The sequence below is a fragment of the Phytophthora infestans genome, genomic scaffold (genome assembly GCF_000142945.1).
Source record: "Phytophthora infestans T30-4 supercont1.102 genomic scaffold, whole genome shotgun sequence".
Lineage (NCBI taxonomy): Eukaryota > Oomycota > Peronosporomycetes > Peronosporales > Peronosporaceae > Phytophthora > Phytophthora infestans.
Genome location: NW_003303657.1, coordinates 83,335 through 99,968, shown reverse-complemented (window position 1 = coordinate 99,968; position 16,634 = coordinate 83,335). Strand labels below are relative to the sequence as shown.

Here is a 16,634-nt window from a genome sequence, read left to right as displayed (position 1 = left end):
AAGGATAGAGACTCTATCAAGAGTACAGTGTACACTGTGCGTGTATGCGCCTCGCGCGAGTGCTTATTTTCCATGACCTTTATTCGGCGGTTCCAGCTGCTCCATGCAGAGGAAACACTTGTTACAGTCGCACGTTGACAACTTGACAGGATTTCAAATCTCTTGTGCTGTGGTTGCTCGCCGTCTACGGCGGACCTTCGCTCGTCTTGATTTGCTGGCTCGTGGTGTGTCAGTCATAACCCGGGCCATTGACGTTCGAGCGAGCCATTGTGCCCGGGTACGGAGCGATCCATCTGGCCTACGGGCACTGAAAGAGGGCGTGCCCGATGTTTGAGCCAGCCTTAGCGAACTAACGGTCCCCTGACTCATGCCTTCGTTTACTGTTGCGACTGAGGGGGCACAAGCTCCAACTGTTGCTGGTTGAAATCCTTAGATCCCCACTTCCCAATTTGCCACTTCGGTGCAACACCCCGCACAAGAGCTGCTCCCAAAGGAATAACTCAATCATGAAGCTCCTCTCTACCGCCTTTGCTGTGTTTGCACTCCTCGCTGCTACGACGGAGGCTTCCCCCATGCTCCGCCAAGCAGCGGAGGGAAAGAAGAGCAAGAAAACTCAGCAACCGACGGAAGCTCCGGTACAGCAAGACGACCCGACCCAGCAGCAAGACCCTACTCAGCAACAGGATCCGACGCAGCAGAACCCGACTCAGCAACAACAACAGTCGGCACCGTCGGGCAGTGGTTGCACCCTTTCCGGTACTTACAAGAAGGGCACGGATATCTCCAAGTGCAGCAGTATTACTGTGAACTCGCTCAGCGTGCCACCCGGTGTCACGCTGGACCTGAGTCTTGCCAAGACCGGTGCCACTATCGAGTTCGTCGGCACCACCACTTTCGGTACGCAGAAGTGGGAAGGTCCTCTGGTGCGTGTTAGTGGAACTGACCTTACCGTCAAGGGCTCCGGTATCCTCGACGGCCAGGGTGCTTGGTACTGGAAGCAGGGTCAGTCGATCACCCGTCCGGTCTTCTTCAAGCTGCAGAACGTCGTCAGCTCCACTGTGTCTGGCTTTACCATCAAGAACATGCCATTCCGAACCTTCAGTATCGTCACCAGTAAGGACACGACACTCTCGGGTCTCACCATTGACTCGAGAGATGGCAACGGCTTGGCCAAGAACACGGACGGCTTCGACCTGACCAAGAACGACCACATCACGATCACCCACAACAAGATTTACAACCAGGACGACTGTCTCGCCATGCAGTCCAGTACCAACACGGTCTTCAGCTACAACCTGTGCTGCGGTGGCCACGGTATTTCGATCGGTTCACTGGGCGGTAACAGTGTTGACCAGTCAACTACCGTCGATGGTCTCACAGTCGAAGGAAACACGATTCAGAACAGTGACAACGGCGTGCGTATCAAGACCATCATCGGACTGAAGGGTCTGGTTTCGAACGTTAAATACATCGACAACGAGCTCTCGAACGTCAAGAACGCCGTCGTCATGCACTCAGACTACAGCAAGGCCAAAGGCGGCTACACCGGCTCTCCTACCAGCCAGGTTACCATTTCAGGTGTCACCATTTCGGGTCTTACGGGCTCGGCGACGAACTTGTATGACATTGTCGCTAACCCAAAGGTGGTGTCTGGCTTGGACTTCTCGGGCGTGTCTGTGAGTGCATCGGTCAAGGGCAAGCTTGCTGGTCTGCCCAACAGCATCGATCTTTGAAGTTACAGTGCGCTTCTCGTCTAGTGTTAGTGAATCGGTGGTCGCTTGAAGTCCAACGCGCAAATAATGGAAGTATGTTTAGATTGTTTTTAGAACAAGCTTAAGTGTTTTACAAACCTACTCCAGATTAATTCGCGCTTGTGTGGACCACCCTACACGGAAATAGTCAAATTTAAAGTGCAAGTGCCTTTTAAACTGTAGCTTTTTCATCCGCTTTGACAAGCCACGTTTTAAAGGCGGAAATTAGGATTTAGAGCTAAACGGTACAGTCAGACGAATGTGGTACGCTCACTAAAATGATCGAGCAAAAATGGCCTTCAATAGTTAGTGTCCACGTCGTTAGCCGATTTGTTTGGCTCTAGTGGCGGAGAAGACGCCTCTTTTTATTGAACGCGTTTGGTTTATAACGCGTTTTAATAGCGGCTCACACCTAACTTCTGATGTTTAAAAATATGTACTACCGTCCACTGAATAACAACATCCGCCATTTTCGTATATCTATTCACTAATGAGAGGATAGAGGTCAGTTTATTTTAAGGTTAACCCTTTAACTACTCAGCTATTGCTACGGATTTCTAAGCAAGTGGTCATCGGGAGACCCTTGTAGCGGACAAAGACCAATTTTAACGATTCATGTGATCCATCAAGATAGATCTCTTTAGAGCCTGGTCCAACTACCGACACACGTTCCGAAAACATTAGGGCTAGGTGGGTTAACCTTGTCTTTCAGGGATATTTATCAGGATAATGATACAACGAGCGATCAATTTATCAGAAGAAGATACAATGAATCTGATTGGCCAGAATAAAATGGCGAGGTCTTTATATTTGCACTAGTTAAAATTAATCCTGTTTGGGTATTCTGAGGTATTCCCAGTATAAACCTTTTGTTAGTACGAAGGTTGGTAGAAAAACCAACAACTGCAGACATAAGCTTTCGCCGGTTAGGATGCGTTCCTCAGAGGGTAAGGCGCATAAGTTTGATCTGAAATCTCGCTTTGGATATGCAGAACCTGAGCAGCACATACACTTTGTGAGTTTGGAGACGGCAGGTTCTTTTATCAAACACTACGCCTTTAACATGAACAAAAATGCCGAGAGGAAGAAAGGAGGTGGCGGGACCCACGTAAAATGGCTGTGTTCTGAGCACAGAAACGGTTGTAGCTGGTTTATAGCTTCGTCACGCAAACGTCAATCGAAAATTAATGAAGAAGCGACCATGCAGCGGCGGAAAAAGCCTACAACTAAACTCTCACATATTCCAAGTGGATCATGGTATATCTCTAAAATGGAGCTAAACCACGCACAACTTTGCCCTGGGATTGCTGTAATGACTACTGAGTTTCTGTTGGAGCATCCTGGTTTTCGTGGAGCTATTCTTCCTGGTCATAGCACTTCACTAGCGCGGGTAGTAAAGACAATGAGTGAAATTCACGGTGTCGACATTTCCAAGCAACCAGCAATGGCCTACCGTACCATTACACAAGCAAAAAAACAGAACCCATTTGACCCGGTAGCTGAGTACGGACGCCTTCCTAGTTATCTACGCGAGTTTGCACTGAAAAACCCTGGTTCACGGGTTTGTTGTCAGTTGGACTCAGAGGGGAGGTATTATAGAGCCTTTTTAGCTATTGGTAGTGCTGTGAATGTGCAAGACGCATTTTTACCTGTTTGGGAGTGCGATGGCACGCACATGAAGGATCCGTCGTACAATGGCATTTGTTTGACAATTATTGGTATAGACGGGAACAAGCAAAATGTGCCTATTGCAGTGGCCTACGTTCACAAAGAGACCGTCGACAACTTTGCCTGGTTTTTCGGGAACTGTATTGTCGCTGGTATAAAGATGAACATTCGGCCTGCGTTTTGCGACAGAGGAAAACAGCTAGCAGCTCAAGCCTTGTTGCTTCGCATCAACATGAAAATACACTTGAAGTTCTGCACACTGCATATCAGGTTTAACACCATGGACAAATTCAAATCTCTGAGGTTACACTTGAAGTCCATAAACGACGATGTTTTCTCGCTTCAAGGCGCTTCAACAATCGAAGGGTATGAGCTCATCAAAAATAAAATAGCATCCAAGCCTCCTGCCGGAATTTCAAAGGTTTTCGCGGGGAAGATCGTAGAGGAGCACGTTTGGAGCTACCTTAGCAGTATTCATCCCACAGATTGGTGTGTTGTCGGTAATATGAAGGCAACAACAAAGGAATTAAAGTGGATAGACGATAACTGGTCTTCTGTCCCAAAGCACGGCGACGCTTTGCCTCTGTTTGGTATCCGCACTACGAGTGCTGTCGAAGGAGAGAACAACGGGCTACTATGGGGACGTGTGCGGACCCAACTTGTGCTAGGTTCAGTCATGACGTACTGTACAAGAGCACTCAAAGTTTTGCAGAAGCGTAAGAAGCTCGTCCAGGAGTGGAATAGTGCAAGTTGTGATATCACTCCTCACGCTCTGAAGGAGTTCGAAAAGGAGAAAGAACTGGTAGCTCATCAGACAGTCATGCAGAGAGACGAGTCTCTCTTCTACGTCTTTGACGCCTTCGATAGCCGCGGTTTAGGTGGGGACGCACATCTCTACGAAGTAAACATGGATTGTGGAACTTGCACTCGATGCACTGTTGCTGAACAAATGCAAGTCCCTTGCCGTCACATGCAGGCAGTCGCTTTCTGGAGATCTAGGCAGACAAATAGTGGACTTCCGGACTATGATATCAAGCACTACTTCCATGCAGCTTACACCGTGTCGAAAATGGTAGAGGCCTTTGACTCCACTGTTATCAGTCTTCCTCTGTTTGACGAACTTGAGCAGACAAACGAAGTCAAGCCCCCACCGTTATATCGTCAAGCTGGTCAATCACGCAAGCGCTCGAAAGAAGCCAGAGACTTTGCAACTGGTAAAAGAAGAACGCCAAACCGAGGTGAATGTGCTGGGTCAACGGCTCCAATAGTTAGTCAGTGTGTGCCTAGTGATGTACACAGCGATGATGATAGCAAGGCAATTGCAGAGTTTTTCAACTCGCAAGTGAAGGGCGTGCGGAGAAGCAAACGAGAAACGTACACATGCAGCCGCTGTAAAGAAGCCGGTCATAACGTGAGGAGCTGCACGACACCACTGATGGAGATAGAGGAAGCTGGAGTAAGTATCGTGCCAGGTATTTACGTTGTTGCAGAATGTCCATTCGTTGCCTGTGGAAAAAGCGAAGAATATGAAAGGGAGATCAAAACCTACAAGTAAACAACGGAATATACACATAACATTGAAAATAATTAACGCTACGGTAATGAATGCCATGCCTGAGGGTGCAATAAAGTTCTTTAATCCAAGGCTGTCAGTGTCAACTAGTAGACATTTAATGCAGTATCGTGTGCGAGAGACTAGAGTTGACAACAAGGTGATGCAGATTTGACGCGTATCTCTGTATGTGAGCGGGGTTAGAGCACTATCAGCCAAGCTTGAGCGTCAATATGCTCGCTTCGGCACCAATTATCAACACTTCAGAAACCAACAGGTGCATAACCAATGTCAGCAACAACGAAACGCTCAACACAACGAGTTGTTCGACCCACACATCTGCGTTTTTGTTCCAGCTGAGTAGAATGCTGCTCTGGACGATATTCACCCTGCTTAATGCCTGTTAAACAACGTCATTAGTTTAGTCACATTACACCCACTCGAGAAGTCAATCTACACCTTGAACCGCCCACGGAAATTTCTTCGTCCATAACTGGTGCAGTGTACAAACTACCACGATGCACATTTTGTGTGCGTGGTAGTGAACTGCGCGCGTGACGTCGAGGGACCCACGCGTCGACAATAGTCCTCTGCTGACGGTGGCTTCCTGTTCCACAAATATTTATGATATTCCCCAAGGTTTTTATTTTTATGAATGAATGTAGCGCATATTATTCTGGCCAATCAGATTCATTGTATCTTCTTCTGATAAATTGATCGCTCGTTGTATCATTATCCTGATAAATATCCGTCTTTCAGATGCACTGAAGTCATTGAATTGGTGTGCCATGCCTAGTCCAAGTGTGGACTACCACTATAAGGAATGCTGTGAGCCAACCGCTGTCCGGTGTAACTTGACCAAACCGTAAGTTTACAACACTCTTAATCAACCCCAAAGGTTGGGGCTTAAACTGCACACTACGATGGGTGGACTAGCTCACGGCCGATCCTCCAGCACCTGTCTGCGCAGCAAACGACCCACCTTTGCAAGCTTGACACCTGGTGCGCCATGAATTCCAGCAACATTCAGCGAATGGTTTGAGATTGGCTCCAATATCTGCTTGGTCTATCGTGCCGCCTTGAGCTAAATACAGGATGGTAAGCGCAACCCGCTTAATGTATGGATGCTTGTTGTTTGGAGCTGGTAGACAGGGAGTCGTGGCGCACAGCGCTGTAGATGGATAGCAGCGACGCATTATCGCACCGAAGCTTCTTTTTGAACCACCCTGTTTCCTTTGCTGTCATGGCTTCCTCAAATGTAGGTGTAGGAAACGTCGACTTTCAAGAAGTCGATACGCGGAGGCTTGCAGGTCCGATGTACTCATCAAGGCGGCCACACGCGCTAAATACTACAGCGCAGGTTGCCAGAGTTTCTTGCTCACCCAACGTTTTGTAGCACACGTGTGCTGGGCTCAGAACACCAAATTCTGGTGATCTGAGAAACACGTTCTGGACTAGCAAACATTCATTTTTGGACCAGGCCCTTAATCTTGCACGTTGTTGAGCTGTCGTTACCGCGTTGCGATGGACTTGCCGCCTCGTTTTTGGGTTTTCTATTGCGATGGAGTGCTACGGGGTCTTGAATTTGTGCATCATGTTTGGCTCTCATAGTCTATGACTTGCTAAACATGTATTTGACGTGATGGTGGTCGAAGTTATACCGTGTATGTACCTATAACGCCTTGGAAACCTTTTCTAAGGAACCAATGTTATAGCTATAAAAACAATGCGGAGAGAATACGTCGAAATAAGTGTAAAAGTTGCTTCATTCCGATCCTGTTGTTAGAGTTCCCACTTAGAGTTTCGACAACCGGGTTGCTTGGAAGCGCATGGCAGTCGAGAGCGGTACCCATAACGCTAGGTTGGGACTCGAACGGGTAATCTCGGTGTTGTCCCGTGTGGTGGCATTTCGGTGGATGTGCTCGGGGTGAATAGTTCGGGTGGTGGAATTGCCTTTATTACGCTGTGTAGATATACCACCCCTTGGGCGATTGGCGGGCGGTTTGGCCTGGATGAATTGGCCATGGAAATCTAGAATAGATCCCACAATACTGACGAGACAGATCTATACTGAAGCTACAGTAGTATCGAAAATTAGGTATTTTAAATAGTACCCTAAAATAATTATAGTACCACGCTGAAGACTATTACTCCTTATAATATTGAACACAGTACTACATGGTAGTATTATCCCGGCCACCAAACCTTGGACAAACTTTGGTCCAAAAAAGGTAACCCTTCCCTTCACAAAACCCATAACGATAGTTAGATATAAGGGGTAAAATCGGGCGTAGATTCCGATTTTGAGGTCTATTTTTGCGTATCTGCAACCATTGATCTCCCAATCGGCCGTTTAAAAAAGGCTCTATATCTTGCAGAATTGTTTGCAATTGTGGGCTTGGCACGTACTAACATGCATGCATATTCATTGGCAGAGCCGGGATAACAGGTGGGGATTTTCAGAACCGGATGGATAAATTCCAAATATTACCGCAATTTGACGATTGTTAGAAAATTATAAACTTGTTAAAAAGAACCCGTCAAAAGAATATCTAGAGTGTAAAGAACATACAACGGGTCACCCGTTCATATTCCTAATCGGCTACAGCTTCATTGTCATCGACGGCGTCATCCTCTTCCGTGTCCTCGTTGCTGCCCTCTGGTTCCGATGCAATTTCGCATTCATCACCTTGCTGCAGATATTTTGTCTCGTATTTCTGGAGGCCTCCCAGATGGTTTTGGACCTTCCATCTGTCATAATTAATTTGTCGACCACTGAAATGATAAATATCAATAATAACTGAAATGATATGAAGTACAGCCTACCGAGGTGAAATTCTTGTCGTGGTGCTGCTCCCAGTGCGCCCATATAGCTGAAATGGTGCCCGTAGCAAAGCCTAAACACTCTTTGACATGATAACGAACTCCTCCTTTCCATAGATGCGGTGCAGAGGCCTTCTTTTGGCGGAGGAACTCGTAGGTCTTCACAACCAAGTACTTCTCAGCAGCAGTCAATTTCTTACCGGCGACCATTTGAAAAGTAGTGAACATTATTAGATGCTGTGAAGTTCTTACGAGAATAAATAGACACCAAGCTGTCTATTAAGGGGACACACAACGAAATCGGCTCTACGGTTGCGGAGTTACATTCCTCTAATTTAAGATAAAATATATTACCATTTTTGTCCAAGCCTTTTTGGCCGGGATAATAGTATTTCTGCTATCGGTATTGTACACACCTTCAGTTTTGTAGCATCCTGCAACAATATTCCTCCCATCCTATATTTTGGTAATATAGATACCACTCCCACTCCTGCTATCCAAATTAAAAGCATGTTTCATAGGGTATTATATTTAATAGGGATGAGTGTATTGTCTAATGTCGGCGCAAGATCAATTTTTGGACCTAAAATATACTTCGATGTAGAATAAAACGTATAGATGTAGCGAATCGATGTTAACAGGGCATTAGATGGTGATAATATCAGAAGTGAAAGCGGTATTTATTATTCTCCGTTTTCCTCCATCATACCGGTACTTTATAGCCGCGTTACCAGCCCCATCCTCTAGATAATAGGCGATCGGTGTCAAGATTGTTTTACGAAACAAGCTTCATATTTTTTACAAATTCAATTAATAGGCGATCCACTGTTTTATTTAAGGAATATCTAACGGGTTCTACCAAATACCAGTTGTAATATACTCGCTCCGAGTAAACTACCCCTGCTCGTTTTCGAGGTACAATACTGTACACGTATTATTTACAATTTCGTAAATACCATTCCAAATATTATACCCACTCTATCGATTTATGTGCATGTAGAATACCTTAATCAAAACATTGCTACGCTTATTTCCACGCCTTGCGAACACTGGGTGCTTCCTGAAAGCACACTCTTATTCTAATACGCGTATTCGTCGATATTATGTTGCATTAACGCGGCAATTTTCCTCGACGTTATTGCCCCTCCAGAGAAAAAATGGGCGAAAATGACTCGATCGGTGTATTCTAACATTTTCAATGCTGAATAGGTAGGTGGCCACAATCGCTGCGCCATGCTAATCAACTGTGTTTCTAAAACATAGTGCCAGTCACGTTGTAATGTGTATTAGAAGTGCCTATGTAGGTGCATTTAATACAATAAAGAGCCAATTCTGCGGCCTGTGCACGTGCGTCGATTGTGTCCGACCTGCCGGTAGTACAGTGTACGTCACGTACCGTACGTAGGTCCAGTGAACGCCTGCCAAATATCGATTAAACGGGTGACTTATCTGCAGCAGATATGTCGGGACTTAAGCGCGCATAAATCCGAATTTCGTCTCGATCGATAGCCCTACCCCTAGAAGTAAGCCGTGTAGCCATCCTTAGTGTTTGTCTTGGTTTTTGTAATTAATATGCTGACCATCACTCTTTGGGTACTTAGCCGACTTAGCTTCCATGCATAGATCTTCTGCGAAACTGGAAGGCCGTTCACTTTCAAATTTGCGCTCGGAGGTGCGAAGACGACCCCGACTTCCATATCACGAGGTTCGTTTACAAATGAAGAGTTTATACAAACTTGTAATTCCGAAGTACTAACATCTCTTACTGCCAGGAATGATGGTGCATCTGACCCACTCCTCGCTTCATTGGAGGCTACGGTACATCAACGACACCTCCAGCGAAAACGAGAACACGCCACCAAACATCCAGTCCAGCAAAGAGCTGGACAAGGGTGCGGAGATGAGCAACACCAGTACTGCGTCGCATCCGTGGTTGACGCCACCACGTTAGAGATTCCGTCCCAAGACGGTGGCGAGTCCACCACCAAGCCGTGAAACACCACCTGCGCACCCTTCACCACCGCCTACCACTCTTAGGTGCCTGAGTCCAACTACATCGTCTCCAGTGCTCTTGGAGACCCCACCACGTCCAAGACAGCGCAAAGCACCTCGACCACGTCGAGACAAGCGTCGTACCCGCCGTGAAGTAGCTGCGCCACACTCCCGTCCACAGACGCAGCGTCGCTCGCACTCTCGCCATCACTTACATGCTCACTGTGCGGATAGACGCGCCGGGTCCCTTGACTCGTTGCGTTCGGTCTCTGCTTCGCTGCCGGACGACGCATTCGTGCCCGCACGGTGGCCGTGCCGCATTGCTCACTTGCGCGAGCTGTATAAGTTATAGGGTTTAGGGATGCCGAAAAATAAATTGGTGCTGCAATTATTGCAATAAGAAAGCACCAATTATCTATTGGAGACTTTCTGGAGAGAAAGATCAATTATTTATTTTCGCTCCCGTTGTAGCACCAATAATCTATTGGGCGGTGTTTAATTGGCCATACATTCTTTGATACTGGTGCCCTCGCTGTGTACCAATTTTGCTGCACCAATAATCTATTTTTTGAGCTGAGGAAGTTCAATAATCTATTTTGGTCTAGTCGGCTCTCTAACCCAATTATTTATTTTCTGCTTTGATTAGCAATAGATAAAAATGCAATATTCGGCATAGCTGGCGACCCTCTTCCCAGCAGTTCAGCACTTCGGGTGGTGTACGTGCTCCGACCCGTGTCGAGTAGACTCGTGTCGGAACTCGCTAATGCATGTGTTCTGCAACGTGAGCTCCTGCCCTTATGGTGGCACATGCGGCAACGGGCTGGCGGAGTCCAATAAGGTGCTTCGGGCGCGAACCCTGCGCACGAACACCTTGTCGGTCATTGCCGCTGACGACATTGATGCCGGCGAGGTGCTGGGTCAGTATCTCGGCGAGATCGATCATGTCAGTCCTGTACGCTCCGAACGACCGCGCCACACTGGGTACTGAACCAGCGACCTAAACGCCCAAGTTGGCCGGTCCGTGCTGCGATTAATGCGGAGAAGATGGGTGCGTTAATGAGATTCGTTAACCACTCATGCGAGCCGGTGGCCAAGTTCGTCGAGGTCGGCAACGGTCGTCGCGTAACTGTTGTCGTCGTGAGCACCAAGTACATCCGCCGCAGCCAAGAGGTTACGGTCGACTATGGCGATGAGCTGTGGTTCATCTGCAGATGCCAGTCGGCTAGGTGTCGCCATCGCGAAATTCAAGACGAGGAGGACCCTTGAGCAGAACGGCGAGAGGGATGGAAAGGTAGTGGTTTGTATAGGTGCATGCGTGAGGTAAATCGCACTCAAAGACATTGAAGTTCCCTATTCATCAATTGTAACTGATGTACCGTATTGAAATTTATCGAATAAGGCACATGCCGCAATCTTGACGTGGATGCTGGCGTGCGGCTCCTCCTCAAGTAGATTCGAAGTGTTGGCACGAAGGTTTACCGCCAAACATCTTTCTTTACGTAGGTGTGCCGCTCTGCGTTTTGCTCGCGCGCAGATTTCGCGCGCAACACGTTAAAGCTTCAGTTATATATCGGAGATGTGCATGGCTCTCTATCCGTGTCTTTGGTGCGCTGGCGCCGAAGTGAGAACGACTGCGACGATCAATTTTCCTTTCGCCACGCGGCAAGCACTCCACTACCCCGACCTACAAGCGGTACGGATTCACCACGCTCGAACCTGCACCGGACACGCTAACTTACCTTTCGTTTTTCGTTGATGTCGATACTATAGATGGTTAGGAACTCGGGTACCAGCAACTACTCCATGGGCGACATCGAACGGCTGTTGCTGCTCGTTGAGAAGACTCTCCCGGAGCGTCTCACGTTATCCTACAACGCGAACCGGCCCCGTGGTGCACCCGAGCGAGACTTTGAGAGCTTGAGGCGCAAGCTCAAAGTCTTGTACGGTACTAGGAAGCCCACTGGTGTGCCGGACATGCCGCTACACATCAAGAAGGCGAAAGAGGTCAGGTAAGCCATCGACGAGAAGGCGAGCGTGGTCGAGCTGGACGACGGCGTGGACGACGACCAGCGCAGCATCGAACCCGACTTCTGGTTCGAGGTGGATCCCGACGACACATTCTATGAAGACGACGAGGGGGAGGACTTGCCTGCACCTGCTGATCCTGGTGCTGCTGGCCCCGAGCATCGTCGAGAATCTTCCGTAACCTATGGCTCTGGTGACACGGAGTTAGCGATTTCCGGTCGCTCGCCCAGCCGAGGGGGGTTCCAGGAGCTTCTCGAAGCTCCGCTGAGCTCCAATGAGCTGGGCGATATTACACCAAGCTCATCGCGAGCCACAACACCGCGTCCAGTGCCACTTCGATCGTCTTCGAACCGTCGTCGCACAGGTTCGGGAGGTCTCCCGCAACCACGCAAGACCGCTGTCAACTACACTGGCAGTGACGCAGCAGCACTGACGCACCAACCCTCGGCTCAGGGGCGCACCGGTGCGAATCGAGACGAGCGCGAAGCGGCTTAGTATCCAAAACTGCTGAACTATTCAAACCGCCTTGTTGGATCAGATTTGACAGTTTTTCGTGATACGGTGGGGGTCAAGCGATCGAGTGAAGATGACAAAGAGATACTCGAGGCTAGCTATGCAAAGGCCAAGAGGATCCGCGCCATGAAAACCACCGCCGCACTCAAGACGAAGCTCAACGGGATTGAGAAAGCTTCCAACTCAGCGAGTAGCAGTATTCTTGAAACCCTTTTATTTTCTACGCGAAGAAAACGAGCGCAAAGCGGAGATCCGTCGTGTGGGGGATGAACAGCACCGCCGAGACGAGCTGGCAGCCCAAGAAGCACGCCGTCTTGCAGTGAAGGCCGATTTCGACGAGCGCCGCCGCGCTGAAAGACTCGAAATGAAGGAACGGGTCCGCCGTGACCGCGAAGATGCCCGATCCCGCACCCAGGGGCTTGTCGTGTTAATTGGTGCGCTCATAAAGAAGACTTAAAGCTGAGCGAGCTGAGCAACAAGCCCAGGGTTAATTACGAAGAGTTGAGGATCACTTTCTTTTAGTAGAGTTGCAATCACCATTATGAATTAATGATGCACAACCAGTCATTGTCAACTCGGTGTATTTTATCTTCTCGTTCAGATCATGGCTCAGGGTGTATTTATCAATTTGTTATCAGCTCGCGCATTCACACAAGTTATACTACAATCGATTCTTTCTCAATACTTGCTCAAGTATCAGTATCCGTGCAGATCGCAAAGTTCATGTTCATTCACTAAGACCTCAGGCTCCTACGTCATCTCAATAGGCACTTCCATGTCTCCCTTAAATGTCGTCCGGATCTGCGAGATGCCGACCGTGCGAACGCGGTAGTTGGCCATCCGAAATAGATTGTAAAGTCTGAGCCCTCGGAACTCTGGATCGTAGGGTAAAGGGAGGTTGAAACAGCAGTCTCAACCTCCCTTTTCAGTACTTCCCATTCCCCACTCAGCTGCCTGCCGCGCAGACGTTATGGTGTTGTGTATCGTCCGTGCCGCGCTCCTGAGGGACGGTAAGATGCGCTCGAGATCACCGTCTTTCAAGGGCGTCAGAATGCGGCCAGCCATCGTAGTAGAGAACGGGAAGGCCGGGTCCGATACGACGTTCATTCTCGTATTTGGACAGACCATGGGACCTAATAACTTGGTGCGGAACCCGAGTGATTTGGATATTCTGTCCAAAACGAGTCCAACTTTGTCCAAATTATCCCAAAAAAAATGCTGTTTTGGTGATAAATTACCATATTTATCCAAAATCTGTCCAAAACAGATGCGTTATTTTATTAATTACGGATCTAAATATTACATTTTTGCTAGTAAAAGTAAGGCTGTAACGGTTGGCGTGTAGTGCGTTCTCGAGCTACGGCATTACTTCATTCAGGCATTTCCCAAATGCTTCACGAAGGGAAGGAGTACGTGATTAGGACAACGAACAAAGTCACTGGCACCATCTACTACAACTGCCGTCATTTCCGACAAGGCTGCCTTGCAAAGCTGATATCAAAAAGAGAACACGTAGGCGCTCGCGGTGACCACAACTGCGAGAATTTACTGCCGAAACAAGTCGTGGATGTGCGGTGTGAAATGCGTCAGCAGCTCCAGCGAGCGGCCCTAGAATCAGCGTCTGAAGCTCCATCAATGGTGTGGGAGCGTGTCCGCTCAGCATTGACCAACTTACACAAAGGAAGCACGCTGAACGCCATCCCAAAGCTGCAAGGTGTCAACATTGTCAAAAATACCCGCAAGGGTATGGGTTGCGATATGCTACACTCGCTCGACAAGACCGAGGCGCGCTGGCTCAGCGACTCGGACAAACGCTCCTTTGTGAGGTTTAACACTGGGTTCTCTGTCAAGAATAAGGAGCGCCGTATCGTAGGATTTGGGCACCCAGATCTAGTCCTCAATAACCCGCTCGAAAAGTACAACCGCGACTTCGGCGAGAAATTTGGGCGTGGAGCTCATCCAAGCTTACTGGCGTTCATGGAGACAGCTAAAGCCGAGGCACTAGGTTACGTGAGCCGCATCCATGACATCAAGCTGGGAATTCAAACAGCGCCTCGCCACGCTGAAGCTGTCGTCACTCAAGTCCCAGACGACTACATGAACTTCATGTAAACAGTTTGAACAGCTTTTGGACAGTTTGGATAGCTTTTGGACAGTTTGGATAGGTTTTGGACAGTTTGGACAGTCCTGGAAAAATATACAAAACAATCTTTTAGATTATTAAATCCGTCATTTATCAATTGGACAATTTGGACATTGTTGGACTCGTTTTGGACAGAATATCTCCTTCCATGTGTCCGAGTCGTTCCACGACCCGGGACAGTTGTGCTTACATTAAATAATGCGGCCGTCCGCTGCAAAGCAGGCGTCCCCGTGACGAAGACGGTATGCAACCAACCGTTGTATATTGCATTTTGCAGGTCGGCGTTCGATGGCTGTTGGACCTGGAGTTTATTAGATATCAGTAACCTTGAATCCTTCTCGCAAAAATATAACTCATATAGAAATATGGTTTCTCCTTACCCTCAGATTCTTACCATTTATAAAGCTAAATGTATGCTTTAGAAGGGGCTCTCGAGCTTCAACGAGTTTTGTGAGCTCAACCTGACGAGGAGGAGATGGCCACGCGAACCTTGCCGGAGAGTATCCCGTCAGGGCCCTGTACAGCGCGTCCTCTGCACGCCGTAGGATTCTCGACAGTGTGCTTGGTGGTACCCCGAACACCAAGCAAAGGGTGCTCTGCTCCTGGAGCCTACGTAAAAGGACAACACGAGACCCAGAATCGGGTGGAGGTATCTTAGCTTAGGCGGTTGACCGCGAGTCGTGTGATGAGGGATGTAGTAGTAGGGACTGAATCGTCGAAGGAGCTGGTGGAACGCCGATCTGATGTTGTTCGAGTTAGACAAATGCGAAGGATTTTAGCTGTAAAATCGACTTACCTGTTCAAGCTTGTAGCATTTACGAAGTTGACGTAATTGCCATGCTTGTACAGCACCATCCACGCCGAGTGACTCGGCGTGTCAAGGCACTGCGTAGTTATGTAGTGTCTGCTCCGCATGGCGGTCTTCCATGTCTCCTCCACTAGCAGCTGGTACACCTCTCGTCGGACCTCGCTCAGTGCCTTGCCATGATTTAAGAAAGCTTCGGTCAGACGTCCGACTGGTCGTCCGCCATCACTTGAGCAAGACGCGCGCAAATTCGGAAGTGAGAAGTTCAAACGTGAGCGCGTCTGGTGATGTCCGAAAAAAGTGACGGATACATTTGCTAATACAGCAAACTATTAAAGCTACTACCGGATTCAGGGCAATAACATTCGGTCGGTATACTATTTGTGGTGGATCACTTAAGCGAAAAGTCAGCATTTATCTTCTTAAAGTCTGACATATCTGCTGCAGATAAGTCACCCGCTTAATCGATATTTGGCAGGCGTCCAGTGGAAGATGCACAGCAACACCCATGAAAGCCTTAGCAAACATTTTTACCGTGTGTGCCTCGCTGAAGTATGCAAAAACAGTTTTTAAGATCCCACAGCTTTGGAGAGCAGCGTTGAGATGCCTGCAAGGCAGTTCATATCGATCGATAAAAGCCCATGTATAGTGTTTTATACAAAGTGTGACTCGATCCCTAACTCGCATCGACAAATCTGGGCCGTCTAGAAATACGTAACCCACGTCGGGAGACGAGTGCTGTACTTTGCAGTGTCCAATTTATTTTCTTCTCCACGTCGTATAGCTCCATAATTTCCTTTTTTGCCCAGTTTACCGCGTTATTATGACGTTGGCACGCTCCGTTGAGAAGATGACTGCACATTTCATGTATAAAACGCAGAGGTGATAGCGACCTCATTCCCATTGGGAGCTGAGAGCCAAACATGCTTTCGACAAAACTTGAAGTCCTCCATTCGAAAAGGTGGTCGAACCTCGATATTATGCGCGCCCGCCATGTAATCTAAATACTCTCGTACTCTGACTCCAATGGCAAAGTTCCGATGCAGCCTAATTGACTCGTGTACGCTTCCTTCATATCTGCTGCCTGAAGGCTTCCGATCATATTGCGGTGATCTTAAGTGAAGTTCTTGAGCCGGTCGGAACCATTTCTGATTATGTAAAGTGTGCAGTAGCGAGCATGCAGCCCCATCCAGTTTGCCACATAAATAATCGCAATGCTTCTATCGCAAAAAAAGGTTTTTCCTCTGGATCACCTTCATCAAGTAGCTGGACCGATAAACGAGGTTGGTGTTGGGGGGGAAATGTTGGAGAGTTTCTTTAGAAGATGTGTCTCTCTTGGTTGCCCTGCACCGTGATGGAGCG

At 48.1% G+C, this 16,634-nt stretch overlaps 4 protein-coding genes across 4 annotated transcripts; 1 reads left to right on the top strand and 3 right to left on the bottom strand.

Moving 5' to 3' along the window:
- Positions 1-1,082: 1,082 nt before the first annotated feature.
- PITG_19634 (polygalacturonase, putative) lies at positions 1,083-1,733 on the top strand (the record flags this gene model as incomplete). Its single annotated transcript, XM_002896150.1, has 1 exon — positions 1,083-1,733. One exon carries the CDS (start codon positions 1,083-1,085, stop codon positions 1,731-1,733), a length of 651 nt encoding a protein of 216 aa, XP_002896196.1.
- A 5,832-nt stretch (positions 1,734-7,565) lies between these two features.
- PITG_19632 (uncharacterized protein) lies at positions 7,566-8,004 on the bottom strand (the record flags this gene model as incomplete). Its single annotated transcript, XM_002896149.1, has 3 exons — positions 7,566-7,722; positions 7,798-7,844; positions 7,897-8,004. 3 exons carry the CDS (start codon positions 8,002-8,004, stop codon positions 7,566-7,568), a joined length of 312 nt encoding a protein of 103 aa, XP_002896195.1.
- A 1,572-nt stretch (positions 8,005-9,576) lies between these two features.
- Positions 9,577-10,114, bottom strand: PITG_19631 (uncharacterized protein; the record flags this gene model as incomplete). The annotated part of the gene is made up of 1 exon (XM_002896148.1): positions 9,577-10,114. One exon carries the CDS (start codon positions 10,077-10,079, stop codon positions 9,846-9,848), a length of 234 nt encoding a protein of 77 aa, XP_002896194.1.
- A 5,007-nt stretch (positions 10,115-15,121) lies between these two features.
- On the bottom strand, positions 15,122-16,374 carry PITG_19627 (uncharacterized protein; the record flags this gene model as incomplete). The annotated part of the gene is made up of 3 exons (XM_002896147.1): positions 15,122-15,191; positions 15,264-15,588; positions 16,281-16,374. 3 exons carry the CDS (start codon positions 16,372-16,374, stop codon positions 15,122-15,124), a joined length of 489 nt encoding a protein of 162 aa, XP_002896193.1.
- Between the last annotated feature and the right edge of the window lie 260 nt (positions 16,375-16,634).